This window comes from Sus scrofa, chromosome 17 (assembly GCF_054392235.1).
Source record: "Sus scrofa isolate SSC_HxYL_T2T_F1_AM1 chromosome 17, Sscrofa_HxYL_maternal_Yorkshire_Landrace_v2.0, whole genome shotgun sequence".
Lineage (NCBI taxonomy): Eukaryota > Metazoa > Chordata > Mammalia > Artiodactyla > Suidae > Sus > Sus scrofa.
The window spans coordinates 66151075-66167931 of NC_139399.1; the positions used below are offsets into that span (position 1 = coordinate 66151075).

Sequence of the window (16857 nt, forward strand, 5' to 3'; positions counted from 1 at the left end):
GTGAGCAGGTCCTGGCAGCGAGGGCATTGGGGACTCCTTCCCGTGGCTACTGGGACATGCAGGGGTGCACTGAGCACTTCCCCCGGGGCACTGCACTCGAAGGGTCGGGTCATCGGTCCTTCTGAAACGGAGCGGGGTCCCGTGGGGCTCCTGGGCACACAAGCCTTTCTGGGTCCCCCATTGCTTGTTTTTAGGGGCCAAGCTTCAGGCTCCATGACCTTCGCTGAGTTCCAAAGGGCAGGTTCAAACCGCTGCTCATCAAGAAAGGGAAGGGACACAGAGACCAAGGAGGAGCCGCCAGAGACAAGAGTGCCTGCCGCCTTGGGGCAGGTCCTGGTCCCTCCTCAAGGAACATAGGTGGCAATAGCTCTGCGCTCTTCTGCAGATCTAAAACCCCCACCAAACGGAAGATGTGAGCCAAACCTTCTTTATTCCCAAAAGAAGACCCCCAGTCCTCTGAACATGAGCTTTGAAAACAATGCAAGCTTGCCTCTGTCCTGATCCTTACCTGCAGCCCTATTTTTCACTCGCCCAACTCTAAAACCACCTCCCAGTCTCTCCTGAGGGGGGCCCAGTCTTTAAGGCATTAGCCTGCCGTGACCCTCCTTTGCCTGGTAAAGCAATAAAGCTATTTTTTCCTCCTTTGCCCCAAACCCTGTCTCCGCATTTCTATTCAGCACTGGAACCGAGGCTGAGTTGCAGCAACACTGCTGTGGTCAGAACTCGAAGCTGGAGAGAGGCACTGTCCCTGCAGGAAGAGTCTGCAGCCAGGCTCTCAGATGCAAAGACCTGGCTCAGCTGGGTCAAGGGCTTCCCGTCTCCCAAGTCCCCCATCGCCCCGGGGGACCAGGTGCCATGACCGCCCTCCCCCGCCAGCCCCCTGGACCCCAGAGCAGCAGGGAAATGGCCCGAGACCATAGGGCAGAGCCACCAAGATGCAATCGGAGCCCCGAGCCCTGAGTCCTGTGTGTCCCCGCCACCCGGGGCGTGCGTCCAGCCCCCAGGGGAGATGAGAGATACGGGGACGGGAAATTGAGGGGCACGACTGGGGCTCCTTTCCCAGAGGAAGCCTGCCCTCTCCAGGCAGAGGTGACGCCCACTTGGTGATGGGCAGACAGCCCTCTCTGATCTGAGCACTTCAGACCACCTCCAGGACCTGGAGCCCCAAGAGATTTCAGGGTCCTCCAAAAATGTTTGGGATCCACCCCTGGGAAAAAATTCCTTCTGTTGACCCCAAAGTATGACCCTCACCCCACCCCACCCCACCCCACCCAACTTCAAGCGATCAATGAAGATCTGCACACTGTCAGGAGACTGCCACCAACTGCAGATCAGCTCTCTGGCTGGGGGATGGTTTTCCCAATAGGTGATGCAGGCTTGTGGGAACATAGGAGCCAGGAGGTTGAGATGGTCTAAAACGAAGAGCCCCCGGGATCGCAGGCATGTTCTCATGACCCTGTCGCAGGCTGAGCAAAATAGCACCACGGAGAGTCTGGAACTGGCCCAAGTCCTGCCCAAGAGTTCGACGGAATGCAGGGCATACAAGATGAGGCACTTGCCTCCAAAGTTTCGGGGACAAGTGTCAGGCAGTTGACTCTCCTGACAATAAAGACAGCAGAGCAAAGCTCCCGGAAAACACGTGACTTTGAGTCATGCCACTTGTTAAGTTAAAAGGGTTCCCGGGTCCCCTGCCAACACACCTCATTAGCTAAATGAACTGACCCCGCGGGAAGAGGTTATTTAATATCTGCCTATTGACTCTGGAGAATGGCTGCCAAAAACAAGACCTCGGTTTTGACATAGTTGATGCTGAGCTGTGTTATTTTATGTTTTTTTTTTCCCTGACTATTATTTGTCAAACAGATTGCTGAGCCGGGTCCAGCCACGTCCACCGAGTGTAGAGCCACATCATCAACACGGATCTGGCTCTGCCACAACAGCAGGAAATGCGGCCAATTGCTGTAAAAGCCGGGTCCAGTATCGGGATGTCGGTCAGATACAAGGCGGCCGGGAGACACGGCCATGTTCCAGCATCTTAAAAAAACAGAACGTCACCCATCAACAGCTTTCAGAGACACCACGTCTGCGGCTGAGGGTGGGATTCCCCTCAACAGGCGTGACCGCTCCCGCCCTGCGGCTTCAGAGCCAAGAAGGAGCCTTAGACTGCTTCCACCACTTTCCTCTTTGAACCGAGTTAATTGGGCAGTGGCTGGCAGTCCCATCCGTGTGGCCCAAACCTTCTCCTCCTTTTGTGGCATCTGGTGATCTTAAAACATTTCAACCCACCACGTGAAAGTGAGAACTTATATCAAAAAGCCAGCTTTCCAGTTCTGGAAAGCTCTGGAAAGCTCTAGCTGCCTGTGGCCTGCCTTTCGGCTGTAGCTGAGTCACGGTGCCCTCTTCAGACGAGGGGGCATGTATCAGTTTGCCCCAGTCCCCACCTCTCCCTCTCGTCTCCCACACCCAGCCCTGTGGTTCTAGGGCTTTTGCGGGGTACAGAGCCTAGAGTTAAGCGTAGACACGGCCACACAGTGAGGATGGTGGCACTCCCCCAGGTCTAGTGGCAGAGACGACGCTGGCAGGAGGGTGCTTGGCCTTTTGTAGATGGGCGAAAGGAAGAAAAGAAGCTGCCAGCCTGATTCTCTCTACGAGCCCATCATCCTCTTTGACGCTGTCTCCAAACCCCGTGCCAGCTTTTCACCTTCTGCTAAGAGGAAGCGGGCACCCCTGGGGGACAACCAAGCTCTGGGGTGCCCGTCTCCAGCCTCGCTTCTCCCCCAACCCCGCCCCCACCCAGGCAGCAGACCCCCTGCTCTCGCCCCGGGAAGGTTCCGGAAGACTCTGTGGCGTTGCTGGCTGCGGGCACGTCTCGTTCCATGAGTTTCACAAGCTGAAAGGTACAGGTCACACTGCACACGACCTCGTGACATGCTCCTGCTCTTGTTTTGCCCAGTGAGCACAGGGCTATTCTCATTATCGCTATTATGCTGGTGCATTAGATGGGTTCCGGACAGGAGAGACGGTAATTGGGTCCCAGCGTCACTGGATCCGGCACACAAAGAGCTCAAAGGCAAAGACGAGGGTGGGAGCTTGTCTGTAATGGGCCACGGAGTGAACTCCCACTCACCACCTCCATCAAGCCCCCCCCCCAACTCATGCACAAACAGGACAGGTCATTTCCTATCCGATTCAGATGAGCTGCCCTGCTCCCCTGCCACCCCCCACCCTCCCACCTGCACCCCGGCCTCCGTGGATCTGAGCTCGGGAAATGACCCCGAGGCCACGCTGATGTGCAGACCTTCCCAGTGGGACCTACGTCTTCTTCTTCTTCGTGGAGTCAAACCTGGACTTGACTCTCTGAAAAGCCTTGTTCACCGCAGGGTCCGCCGGGTCCGCCGGGCCCTTCATCCCCAGCTTCACCAGCCAGTAGAAGAGGAACATGCGCCGCTCGCTCTGGCCGCGGTTCATGCGGCGGGCGAGGGTCATGGGCGTCTCCCCCTGGGCATCCTTGTCGTTGATGGAGGCCCCATAGTTGAGCAAGAGGTTTATACAGTCCAGCCGGCCCATGGCTGCAGCCACGTGCAGGGGCGTCCTGCCCACGGGGGATCTGCCCAGGCAGTTGGCACCTGCGAAATAAGAGAGTTGGCTGAGGGTGGACCACCGGCTGGCCAGGAGCTGCACCTTCAGAAACACCTTCAAGATGAGAGGCCAGAAAGGAACGTTTAGGAGATGGAGTAACTGCTCTCCAGCCCATGCGCCCTGTGCAGTGGGGGCCTTCCTCGCTGCATCCCCACCCCCGCTCTGCCCCCTGCAGCAGCACTGCCCAGCCTCCAGTGCACCTCCTACAGTAGCCAAGGATCTTTCTATGCTGCCCCATCGCGCTCCTGCTCAGAGCCCGTTGTTGGCATCTTCAGAGCTCCGTCTCACCCCCCCTCCCCTCCTCACTCCAGCATCACCGCCCCCTTCCCCCCCTCCCTCCATGCTCCACTTCCACCGGCTTTATCCTTTCAATATACCCGCTCCCCTATCCTGCCCCGGGATCTTTGTACACACTGTTCCCTTTGCCAACAACATTCTCATCCTTTTGTTTTCCTGTGCTAATTCTATCCTTCTTGAAAGACTGAAAAAAAAATTTTTTTTTTGGCCACACCCATAGCATGTGGAGGTTCCCAGCCCAGGGATCAAACCTGAGCCACAGCAGTGACCACGTCAGATCCTTAACCCACTGCACCACAAGAGAACTTAATTCTCTCCTTCTTGAGGTTTCATTCTCTTCCTCAGGATAACCTTCCTTGGCGCCCCTCTGCACAAACCCCCCTGCCTTTGCTCAGTCTGCGCCTCCAGAACACGCCATGCACAACTGACCGTGGAATTAATGATTTGTCATCACTTGCTGCCTTCCTTTCATAAACTCCACAAGGGCAGAAAACACACTCGTTTGGATCATTGCTGCTTTCGTCCCCAGCACGGAGCACGATGCCTGGGCAATGACAGACGACTGGCAGCCTGACTCACGGACAGACTTCAATTGAATTCCTCGCTGCCTCCCCCAGACGACGGATGAGCTAACGACAGGTGTCCCGTACGGACTTGTTGAATTGAATCAAGTTCTGGGTAACAAATATCATGGCACAGAAAACAAGGCAATTCAATTGCGCGCAGCTGACATTTCGGTAGCCGGTTTTTATGAGCTATGGCTGGCAGTGCGGCAACGTTTTAAATAGGTTCTCACACCGCCCGGCCTCGGCCCCGGCGCCTCTTCGCAGCCACTGTCTGCAAAGGACAGAAAACGCTGCCTAGCTGGCTGTAATTTTTTAACTGGTGTTTCAAATACATCACAGTTCCATCAGAGTGAAAATGACTTTTTATGAGCTGAAAGGACTGCGGGACTGGGACGAGCCCGTATTTCATCTTCCGGCAGGCGAAGTGCAAAGAGCAGCGGAGGAGGGAGGGGCAGAGTCGAGCAAGGCTCTAGCGTCCCAGGCGCACCTGCCCGTGCTTCCCAGATGTTTTGCCAGCTCGGGTGGTGGAAGCGGGGGAAACAGCAAAGAGAGCCTGGGGTCCAGGCCAAAGGCCGGAAGGGGGCGACTAATTTGGAGGTGAGTTGATATGGGAGACCCTCACTGTGGCCCCTCGTGAGCCCCAAATCACTGACCAGATGCCCCATTCTTCCTTTTCCCAGGGAAGCTGTTGGGCTGGGATGTCTGGCTATCGTGTACCCTCCCTCAGTGGGCCTCTCTGCCCCAAATGCCCCACACTCAGGGACGATAAAGCTACTCCCGCAGAACCTCAGGCAAAGCCCTGTCTGTGGATGGAGGGAGAGGAGGAGAAATTGCCCTTCGGTGGAGGAGAGCTGAAAAGGGGGTTTGGGACACACAATTCAAAGGCTTGGAGAAAGGAGACCAGCTGACCTGCCAACCACCAAGAGAGGGATGCTGGCTCAAGGAGAGACCCTCAGATCAGCGCAGAAGTGGGGCTTCGGGTGGGGGAGAAATAACCCAGACGGCTATTAGGTCTGGTCGGACACAATGAGCCAGGAAGCACTTTGGGCTGCTCCCGTGTCTTGGGGCCCTGAAAGCTCCATCTTCCCGCAACAGAGAGCATCTTCCTGAGACCTGGCCAAGAGAGGGGACAGGGCCTCAGATGGACACGTCCTAAGACCCCTCAGACAGGGAGTGAGTGGCTCCAGGGGGACCTTGACTGGCAGTTGACACCCTTGGGTCCAGGACACTGCTGCTGAAGGGACTAGGAGGACAAGCCATCCGTTCTGTCCCTCTTGCCCGCAAAAGACCCCCATTCCTTTTTTTAAAAAATAATTCAACGATTTTTATTATATTTATAGTCGTACAACCATCATCACAACCTAATTTTAGAACACTTAAGACCCCCACTCTTTTTTTTTTTTTGCTTTTTAGGGCCACACCTGTGGCACATGGAGGTTCCCAGGCTAGGGGTTGAATCAGAGCTGCAGCTGCCAGCCTACACCACAGCCACAGCCACACAGGATTCAAGCCACATCTGCGACCTACACCACAGCTCACAGCAAGGCCGGATCCTTAACCCACTGGGCGAGGCCAGGGGTGGATACTAGTTGGGTTTGCAACCGCTGAGCCACGATGGGAACCCCAAACCCCCCCTCCTGAACGTCCTGGGCTCTACCAGAATTACCATGCTCTAGAAGGTACTGCACAGCCTCCAAGTTTCCTCTGTGTGAGGCAATATACAACGCCACGAACGCCCTCTGGGCGACCCACTTCCTCCACTGCGTGTCCTGGAAATGCTGCGAGTTTGCGGTGCGGTAGAAGGAGTCCTCCGTGACCCCAAGGAAAGACAGCTGGGCGAGACAAAGGCAGTTACGCACGTGCGAGGGAGCACAGGCCGAGGCGCAGGTGCACCTGGCTGGTCCTCGCTCGCGGGACAGTTGCCCCGGATCCAAGGGCAGGCTGGTGATGGGCACGGGGCAGCCCTGACCGGGAAGCCGGAAGCCCCCAGGGGACGCCCTCCTCATGTCCAGGAAAAGACGGATGTACCGTCAGGCAGGTCGGGGAGGCAGGAAACTCTTCCTGTCCATGTTTTGCAGAGAGAAAATAGCTTTTCTGGGTGTCCAGAGGAAGGGGCCGCGGCACGGAGGAAGACCCCGGCCGCTGCGCCCCGGCCGCCCCAGAGGGGCACGTGCTCCTCTGGAGATGTGGTGACTTCTGGCCTTCCGGTCTATTTTCGGGCCCATTGTCTCGTTAACTTTTGGAACCCTCTGAACTCTGCTCCCAGATGAATCATAGCCCTGAAACAGCATCATCTCGTGGTGCCGTCAGGCGCTGGGCCCGGGAGGAAGACGGCAGGGCATCCGGTACAGGACCCCAGGGATGTGGGGGCCCCGGGCGGGTGGATTTCTGGCAGGGCTGGCTCAAGACGGGCGGGACCCACCCTGGGCGGGCCCAGAGGGAGAGCCAGCCAGCCAGGGCTGGACACAGTAGACACAGGGTCAGGGGCAGAGGGGGAGCAACGGAGGGCGGAGGACAAGGAGGAAAGAGGGGAGCAGCCAGAGGGCTGTGCAGACGGCTGTGAGGGGCCCTCCTCCTCCTGAGGCGCAGCTGGCCGCCCTCCTGGCCCTGCCTCCCCAGAGCCCACCCACCCTCCCGAGACCCCCGCCCACACCCAGCCTCCCCTGACCCCCATCCCAGCTGGAAGTCAACTCTGTCTCCGCAAGCTCACAGCTTTCCTCCCAAATCTACTTTCCAGAAAGAACAGCACTTGCTCCCCTGTGTCTCAGGGACTCATCTTCGCTGTTGGGTGGATGTGTTCATTTCCCCCTCCTCCCCCTACCCCCGCCACCCACCCTGGAGCCAGCTCAGGGCCTGGTCCAGAGCAGAGGCACCCGCCCCCGGGCTGCCAAGCCCTGGGCCGTCTCTCCCCCTCGCCGGGGGCAGACCCCCGGGAGCATTTTTGCAGCATCGAATGATCCGGGCCAAGCACTGCTAAGGTGTGTGGGATTTTCCGCTGGCAAAGGAGCCTTCCAGCTCTACAAACTGCACACATGAAGAGCACATGTGCTTCCCGGCATCCTTTGGGGGTGGGATGGGTGGGTTATCCATCACAAACACGTGGACCCAGTGAAATCGCGACGCCAAACCGCAAAGGGCAACATTCGCTTTGGCCACGATGACCTGAGGCCTTGGTGTCTCTTTTTTCTGCTCGGAAAGGTGTCCTCAAACACTCACATTAAAGACTGAGTGACTTCACACACACACACTTGACCGTTGTTTCATGAAGTGTAATATCCCCTTAAAGAAACATGAAAACACCTTGCTGGAATCTCCTTCCACGGCCGCCAAAACCAGCTCGGTCCATCCATCATAATGCCAGATACGTAATGAAATAATTCCACCAGGAACAACATCGTAGAACTTCAGGGTAGCCTCATCCATCAAAATTCCTATGGGCAAAAATTTTATCTTTAAAAAGAAAAATTGGGTATTAAAGATAAACTATGACATCAGTTTAGCAAAGAGATGATCTGACCTCAGGTATCCCAACAATAATTTTAGAACTTTGAGCACTAACCTCATCGGATCACGCCACATACATCTGCTCATGGTTGAAAAAGAGTTTGGCTTAGCCCAAATAGCAGCCCAACCTATATATCTATGGCATATATACACACATGGCAATGACATAAAATCCTGTAATTACAACTTGACCTATGGCGAAAAAAATACACGGGTGAATAAAAGTCATTGTAGGAGGCAAACGCTAAGTAGAACTATTTGAACTTGAAGTCACGCTATGTTACAGGCAGTGTGGGGCAGTGTGGTTAGACAAGTCACATATGTTAAGCTTAAATACCAATTCTGGCAAAGGATGTCATCGGTTAGCTTAAAGAGGTACTAATGACAAAATGTGCTGGTTCTTTCAAATTATGGTCTAGGGCATCATTTCTCCACCTTGGCACTCCTGATGTTTGAGACTGGCTGGCATTCTGCACTGGGGTCTGGCCTGGCATTGTAGGGGGTTTAGCAGCATGGCTGGCCTCCGCCCACTACATGCCAGCAGCTGTGACCACTGAAATCTCTCTAGACATTGCCTAATGGTCCCTTGGGGACAAAAGTGCCCCAGCGGAGACCCCGTGGTCATGTAAGCCACATCATCTTGAATCCACCACAATTACGGCTTGAGATGGAAGACTTCCTGTCCTCCGTGTCCCCACCCAGAACAGCCCCTACTCGTACGAAAGAATGGGGTGGATGGGTCTACTCACGTTTCCTAAATTCAGACTCTAAGGAAGACCGGCAGAATTACTAGAAGAGGATTATAGAATGCTTTTTTAAAATGAAGTTGTTTTTAGTAAACCTTTTTTCTTGGCCACACCCACAGCATGCGGAAGTTCCCAGGTCAGGGATGGAACCCCCACTTCCGTTGCCACCTGCACCACAGCTGCGGCAACACCAGATCCTTAACCCGCTGCACCACACGGGAAATTCCTAGTTTACCTTTTCCAAGACACACACATCTTCCGACATGGCCACCTGTATCCTTGCTTAAGGATAACACAATAATTTGCTTTTGCCCCTAAGCAGTGCCCAAAATGGAACATCTCAACTCTGCCCAGGTTGGAAGGGCACTTATTCCGAGTAGCATTCATGAGTTTTGGGGTTTCACGGTGGAGTGCTAGGTGCCTATATGCTCAACACCCACATTCTTTAATCCTCTCTACAAACCAGGTTTGTCACCTCCCTCTGCCGTCGGGGCAGACCAAGGCGCACGTGGCCGGCAACACGGGGCCCCCCACCAGACCTGCCTTCCCTCTGGCATCATGCATTTCGCACCCTGAATTCTGGTGGCACGCTTCGGTTCCTGGCAACTCCGCACGGTGGATGTAAACCCAGAAGGGTGATTAGCAACTCTGGTTCATCAGGGTCATATGTGTGGTTCTAACACGGAGGATAATCAGTAATTAGTCTAAGCAAGACAACGCCACGACTTCCCAACAACTTCAAGAGAACGGGGAAGGCTGCGTTTCCTCACACCGGCAGCAGCACCATTCACATGCGCGAAACACCTCTTAGAGAAATCTGAGCACATTTTCTTTGCCGTCAGCCTAGACAAATACTAATTATCACCAGCTAAATAAATGATTAGAGTTGACATCAGATGTGGGAGGGCGGGGCTCAGCCGCCAAGATGCTCGACCCCTTTTAGGTCTGCGCCTCTGAGGGTTTTCACACGCATTATCTCATTTGAGCCTCCCTGGCAACCTTGGAGGCGTCAGACTGATTATTTACCAGCAGAAGCCCCATCTCCACTGCTCCTCCGCTCTTTCTTGGTTTGCCATCCGCGCTAAGGAGGGCGACTGCAAGAGAGATCAAGCTTCTCACAGTGGCTAAGTGCGGCTGAGTGACAGGACTGTGACATCCCTGTTAAGCCACTCCATCCCGTTCACTCCCTCTTAGCTTTCTCGAATTTATGGCGCAGCATAGCTCACTGGTGACAATAAATTAACAGAAGGGGTGCCAGACATCTGTAGTTCAGGATACGTAATTTTCGAATTACGTGTGTGGGGACTCTCACTAAGTCCTTGCATAGCTCACTTCACTTTTTAACACCTTAAGTGCAGGGACACCTCTTTCCAAACAAAGCCTAGAAAATGCTCGGAGGCATCTCCCACATACTCCTCTCGCAAAGGAAATATTTCGGGGGGAGGGGGCGGAAATGCTTAAGCCCCTTCCCAGAGGGCAGAGGAAAGGATCTGGCCTGACGTCTACACCTGAGTTTCCCCGAGTCATTTGTGCCTAGAGGGGGAGACGGCACTGAGGATTCCATCGAAAAGGGCTCTGCCTCTCAGATTAGAAACTGAGCCCCGGAAGGGCAGCCTCTGGGAGGAGACTGGCTGCTTTCAGCTTTCTCTCCTCACTCCGGCCCCTGCAGTATAGCTGCAGGCTCCCTGCAGAACCAGCTGTTGACTTTCTCTGTGCAGGAGCCCAGAGAGTTTTGTTTTGTTTTTTAATATCTTCGTTTTCTTAAGGTGTTTTTGCTTTGATTTCAACCGGGTGGGGAGACGATGGAGCCCGGGGGCTCTGATCATGTTCTCATATCCTAAATATTGCAGGCAGCGGGGCTGGGACAGCCAGGTCCCGGGCTGAGGGCAGGAGATGGTGGAGGAGAAATGGAAGGAGGAGCTGATCCGGCTCCAGGGCCCTAGCCCCCTCCCCACGGTGCCTCCCATGGGGGGGGGTCGTCTGGATAGTGGGCCTTGGGGTCCGGATTCGGCCACAGTGAGCTTGGGGCACTGGGTTCCGATTCCGGTTGGGCTAGCTTTGAGCTCCAGCCATGGACAAGGACGCAGCTTGATGTTCAAGGTTCTGACACGGACTGGGCCAGTGCCAGGATTCGGGGTCTAAACGTGGCTAGGGTTTGTTTTGAGATCTGGGGTCCTGATGAGGGCAGCTTGCTCTGGTTCTGGGGTTCTGATGAAGGCAAGCTTTGCTTTCTGTCTGGGGGGCAGTCGGCTCTGGGATGCAGAGTCCTTCTGGGGCCAGGGCTTGTTTGGGGGTTGGGGGTCTGATGCAGTCCTGGGTGGTATGGAAACTGGGGGTGAAGAATTGGAAAGGTCTGCCCTGAGGTTCAGGGGTCTCGATGGTGACAGGTTCTGCTCTGGGATTTGGGGTCCCGATCTAAGCTGTGTTTGGTCTAGAATTGGTGTGGATAAAGTGGTGAAGGATTTGGGTTTCAAACGCAAGCAGCGTTTGCTTTGAGTTTGGGGGTTCTCATGCAGACAAGCTTCATTTTGAACTTTGGCTTCCTTCCATGGATGTGGTTGGCTTAAACCTTATACTTTCCATGGAGGTTAGGGGTTCAGATATGGGGAGACTGGACTTGAGGTTTGGGGTCCTATCGTGGGCAGAGTGTGTCTCAGGCTTTGGAGCCCTTACGAAGACAGCTGGCTTGGGGTTTTGGTGTAGCAAGGGTGAGTTTGAGAACCAACTCTCAGATGCCGGCAGAGTTAGTTTAGAATCTGGGAGTCCAGAGGCGAGCAGAGTTCATTTTGGGCTCTGGCATCCTTATGTAGACAGAGGAGGCTGAAGGATTGGGGTTCGGGTATGCAACTGGTTAAGAAGAGACTGGGGTCTCCGAATCGAGTGGATCCGGCCTGGGATCTGGGGTCACGATCTGGGTCGAGTCGGATCCGGGATCTAGGTTTCAGTTGTGAGCAGGGGTCACTTAGGGATTGTATCCGAGGTTCAAACGTAGGTACGGTTCGTGAGAGAGACGAGGCCCTGGGAAGGGCAGAGTTTAAGGCTTTGACGTCCTTGAGTCTATACGATTGCCGATGGTCACACGGTTAGCCTGGGGACTTGGGGTTCAGTCTGGGGCGGGTTTGGCCTTGGTTTGAGGGTCCTGGAGTGGGTTTGTTCAGAGCTCTAGAGCCCTTGTGAGGACACAGTTATGGAAAGATTTGGGGTTCTGGGGTAGTCATGGTAACCCTGGAGATTTGGGGTTCACTCTGGGGCAGGGCTGGGGCGTTCTGATGGCCCACAGCCCAGCACAGGGATGTGAAGTTTGCCTCCACCTGGGGTCCTGACCAGCAGGTTTGCCTGAGGCTGTGGGGTCCCACTGAGAACAGATGTTTCCCTTGAGGTCTTGTGTGGATGGCACTGCCAGCTCTGTGACTTGGGTCCCAGATGAAGACATGGGGTCTGGGGGTCTGAGGGTCCTGCTGCTTGGGGATTTGGGGTTCTGATGAGGACAGGGTTTGCTCAGGTAGGCAGGTCGCACACCTTGCTTTGGGACTGGAGACCCAACACAGGTGGGGTTTGCCAGGAGATTTGAGGTCTAAGGCGGACCCGGGTTTTCTGCAGTTGGGAATTCCTTAGGTGGTCAGGGCTGGCTTTTCCACCTGCGGTTCCAGGGGACTGGGGTCTGTTTTGACCTCTGGGGGTGCTCCTAGGCAGGCTTCCCCTCCTGCACCGCAGGATGGGAAGGGGACTGGGTCCGGGGAGTACGTGCGGCCAGGAAAGGGGTCGGGCAGGGGCCACCTTGGTCCAGGTACTGGAGCCGCTGGAGGTTGAAGGGGATGCCAAGCCTCAGGTCCAGCTCCTCCTTGAGCTCCCGCACGGTCATGTCGCTGTGGCAGTTGGTCACTCGGCACATCTCCCCGGAATCCTCCAGCAGCACTCGCACGACGAAGACGTCTGAGGCCACGTCGAGCGCCAAGCGTACGGCCTGCGGGTCCCCAACACGGCTGTAGCCGCGGGTGCGGACCCCGGGCTGCGCGGCCAGGAGCTGGGGCCGGGCTGAGCCCGCCCCCTGCCCGTCTGGCCGGCGGCCCGCGGGGTCGGGACGATCGGCGCCCCGCGACGACCTCTCCGCCTGCGCCTCTGCCCCCGCCCTCCGCATCGTCCTCGGCTCCGCGCGCCCCCCGGCCCCCCCGGCCCCCGGGCCCCGGCGCGCGTCATCCCCGCTCCACGCGGTGGCCGCGCGTCATCGCCGCCCCCGCCCCCGCCCCGGCGCCCCCTCTGGGACGACAGAGCCCACCCTCCCCCCGGGGCGGCAATTAACCAACCAAGGCGGGGCTGCACGTGGACGCGGGTGGCGCGGCTGAAACCAGGAAAGGGCACAGGCACTTCCTCAAGTAAGAGGGAGATTTATTGAGATCAATACAGAGGCATCGCCGCCCAGAGGCCTCGCGTCCCAGCGCACCCAGCTCCGGCCACATCCCAACTCCTTCTCGCAGCTTCCAAGTTGCTCTTAATGTCAGTTCCTGTAACCTGGAAAACGGAGCGGCTTGTGGCCGTTTAGGCACCTGTGATCTCTTCTCCGTGTCTGTTTAAAACACAATCATTGCACAATTTGGGGCCAACTACCTGGAGGAATTATGCGTGAATCATCGCTGGGTAAAGCAGAGAGTTGTGAAGTGCAGTCTTTAGTCATGCTTAAAAATCGCATTTCTAGCATGAACGGAAAAAAACCCACACTGCAGAAACAGGACTCCGTTTAGGCAGATCTGGCCCAACTTGACAGTGAAAAAGCCCCATACGTCGCACCCCGGAAGTGGAAGACAGATCTTTCTGAAAATCTGCAAAGCTCCATCACGACCCATCAACTTTGAAAACGTTCTCGAATTCTTGGAGTGGGAAAGGTGCTGATGAAAATGCTTAACAAGGGTGAAATGTCACCGGGGGGAGGGCTGAGATGGTTCTATCGCTGAGACCCCTTTAAGAAACCAGCTGGTGCTTTTCCATTGACTCGGGAAGAAACTGGCTGTTGAAGTCAACAGGAAGGGGACGTCAGGTGGTGAAATCACACACACTCACAACCACACCTGTGACCAGTCAGTGGGTAGGGCGCTGAATCCATGAGAACAGCAAGGGCAACCAGAACAATCTTAGAAACATCTCAGCTGTTACAAACCAAGACTAAAATGTGAGCTTTAAACATACTTTTTGCAGGGAAGATACAGTCATAAAAATGTCTTCTCACTGGAAAGGCATTCCTGTTACAGAAAAATCTTAACACGGACACTCAAAACTTAAAGGTCAGATTATTTACCAAAGAGTCTTGACAACCTCTACAAGCACATCTGATTCCGCAGGCAAATCATATGCAAATCGAACCCATCCTCACAAATTCAAGCGAATTTTTTTTTCTTAATGGAAAAATGAAGCTCTGAACAGAATACCAGATTCCAGTTGAAGAAGTCTACTTGCTGCTAGATCAAGAGATTTTTAACAATATGACACTCTCAATTTCTAGGCAATTAAAAAAAGTAAAAATTGCTTGTTACCAAAGCAAAACAATAGCTCCATCTATTTACTCTAGGCAAGTACTGAATATAAGATGGATGGATTTTTTCCCCCTTTATATGTAGTCTCCAAAGTATTAACTCACTCTCTGCTCAAGTTGCCAAAATGTTGGGTTACCATCTGCAATTCTCATACATGTGCCTTATTTTCTTTGGCACGGTATAGATTCCTTCCTTTCTTTTTCCAGAGTCAGCCCGTGGAATTTGGGGGAGGAACATCCTGTATACCAGGAAACTCAATATATAGCTCCAGATCTTATTTTTAAAAAGAAAGAAAGAAAAGAAAGATAAGAAAAAGAGCCACGGGAAGAATGGAAACAGCTAACACGCCCTTGGCAGCGAGCTCTCGGACCCCAAATGGGCTGCTGCCCCCTCCCCTCATGCCTGGCTTTGAGAAAATAAAAATAGAAACAAGAAACATAACATCAGTATGTATGTACAAGGAGTTTAATCAAATGCTTGTAGAACCTCGAGTTATTTGTTAATGTAAAGCCTGTTTAAATTACAGAGTCCCTTTCTCTTAGCCTAAATTTTAAAAGCATGAAGTCTAAGTTCTGTGGACTTAGGTCAATTTGAAGACAATATCACTGAACCCCCCCAAATCACTGCTACTTGTGGCCAAACTACACAGACCAGTCAGAACTCTGGTTTCCTATGTTTCGCTGAGATTCTGAAGCATCAGATTTAAAGTCGTCATCCACGCTTCTCAGTGATCAATCCCCCCCCACCCGAGTTCTTAAACAAATGATAAGACATCCATATAAGAATGAAAGGCCTTTCTGCTTTAGGCTTCCATTAAAGGCCGACACGTTATCTTATGGAAACAGTTCCTGCCGGAAGAGGAGGAGATGAATGCTGAGGAAAAGTTCCAAGGACAGTTTATAGCAAAAGTACAATATTAGAAAGGCTGCCATAAATCACTCCCTAATAGGTTTCTTTAACTCGCATTTTTCAAAAGTAAACAGATTGGGCTATATTTGCAGCAACTCAAAGTGGAGCATAAATTTAAATGATGTATGTGTCCTGCTCAATGATAGGAGGCGACTATTACATTAATAGATTTTCTTCCTGTCAAGAATTATTTACATATGTACAGTATTTCAGTTAAAAATAAAATAGAATACCATAAACTATATTTCATAGGAAAGCATGTGGGAAGAGGCAAATATGCAAGTCTATTAAAGACTTAAAAGCTTCTAATAAAGCACCTTATTGCGGGGGGGGGGGGGGGCTAATAACATAGCCTGTAATGGAGAAGACAAACACTTGCGGGCAGTCTGATGCCTCGGAGACCCCACGCCCAGCTGGCGCCCAGTTCTACAACCTTCTCGCAGACTTCCCGGTCGGAAGGGAAGGGGGGCACAGGAGCGCATCATGGGCCCGGCCCGCCCCGGGGGCAGCCCCTGTGACCGCAGAAGGGGAAGGGGCCAACTGAGTGCACAGCTACCAAAGTTTCAGAAACCCTTCCTCCCCAGGCAGGCGCGGGACCTTCAGGTCCCCTTCAACACGGTCAAGCCACAGGCGCCAAGCATGAATCGACCGGACTGTGCGTGATCGGAGTGGTTGATTCCGCGTTTCCAGCACCGCAGTGTCTGTGACAGTCTGCTGCTCTGGCTCCAGTGTGGCAAACGAGTTAACGTCTTGATCCCGGTCAGACTGCAGAGCTAAGACGGTCTCTTCGACGACTTCAAGATGAGGGTTACCAGCATTTCTAAAATATGCTAGTGAGCCAACGCAGGAAACTGAGTCACATGTGCCATGAACTGTGTTCTGAAACATACTCTTGTTTGGGGTTTTTTTAAAAACCGCACCTCAGGACAACAAATCACTTCTTCACAGGATAAGTCCTTTCAAATGATAAAATTGCTTTAATCAAAGAGGATTTCCTAAATTTTAAAGACAAACGTCTAAGAATAGGTATGCATTTTTTTTTTTTTTTTTTTTTTTTTGCTATTTCTTGGGCCGCTCCTGCGGCATATGGAGATTCCCAGGCTAGGGGTCCAATCGGAGCTGCAGCCACCGGTCTACACCAGAGCCACAGCAACGCGGGATCCGAGCTGCGTCTGCAACCTACACCACAGCTCACGGCAACGCCGGATTGTTAACCCACTGAGCAAGGGCAGGGACCGAACCCGCAACCTCATGGTTCCTAGTCAGATTCGTTAACCACTGCACCACAACGGGAACTCCGGTATGCATATTTTTAAAGCTCTAACTAAAAATCTTTCAATATTTTCTTCTCTCCAATACAAAAGAATGGGCAACACAGACCACAGGAAGGGGGAAAGCAGGCTGCTAGCAAGATGGGGCAGAGGATGGGAGGGAAGAGGCAAGAAAGGTGCCTGCAGAGCAGGAGAGATGTTCTCCCAGGAGTTCCCGTCGTGGATCAGCGGAAACGAACCCGACTAGGAACCATGAGGTTGCAGGTTTGATCTCTGGCCCTGCTCAGTGGATTAAGGATCCGACATTGCCATGAACTGTGGTGTAGGTCGCAGACGCAGCTCAGATCTGGCGTGGCTGTGGCTGTGGCGTAGGCCAGGGGCTATAGCTCCAATTTGACCC

General features: G+C 53.7%; 1 protein-coding gene across 1 annotated transcript; it reads right to left on the reverse strand.

Moving 5' to 3' along the window:
• Positions 1-3312: 3312 nt before the first annotated feature.
• Positions 3313-12814, reverse strand: ANKRD60 (ankyrin repeat domain 60). The gene is given in 4 exon segments (NM_001128449.1): positions 3313-3626; positions 6169-6334; positions 7803-7933; positions 12530-12814. Coding segments are annotated over 4 exon segments (726 nt in total). The 5' UTR covers positions 12645-12814.
• Between the last annotated feature and the right edge of the window lie 4043 nt (positions 12815-16857).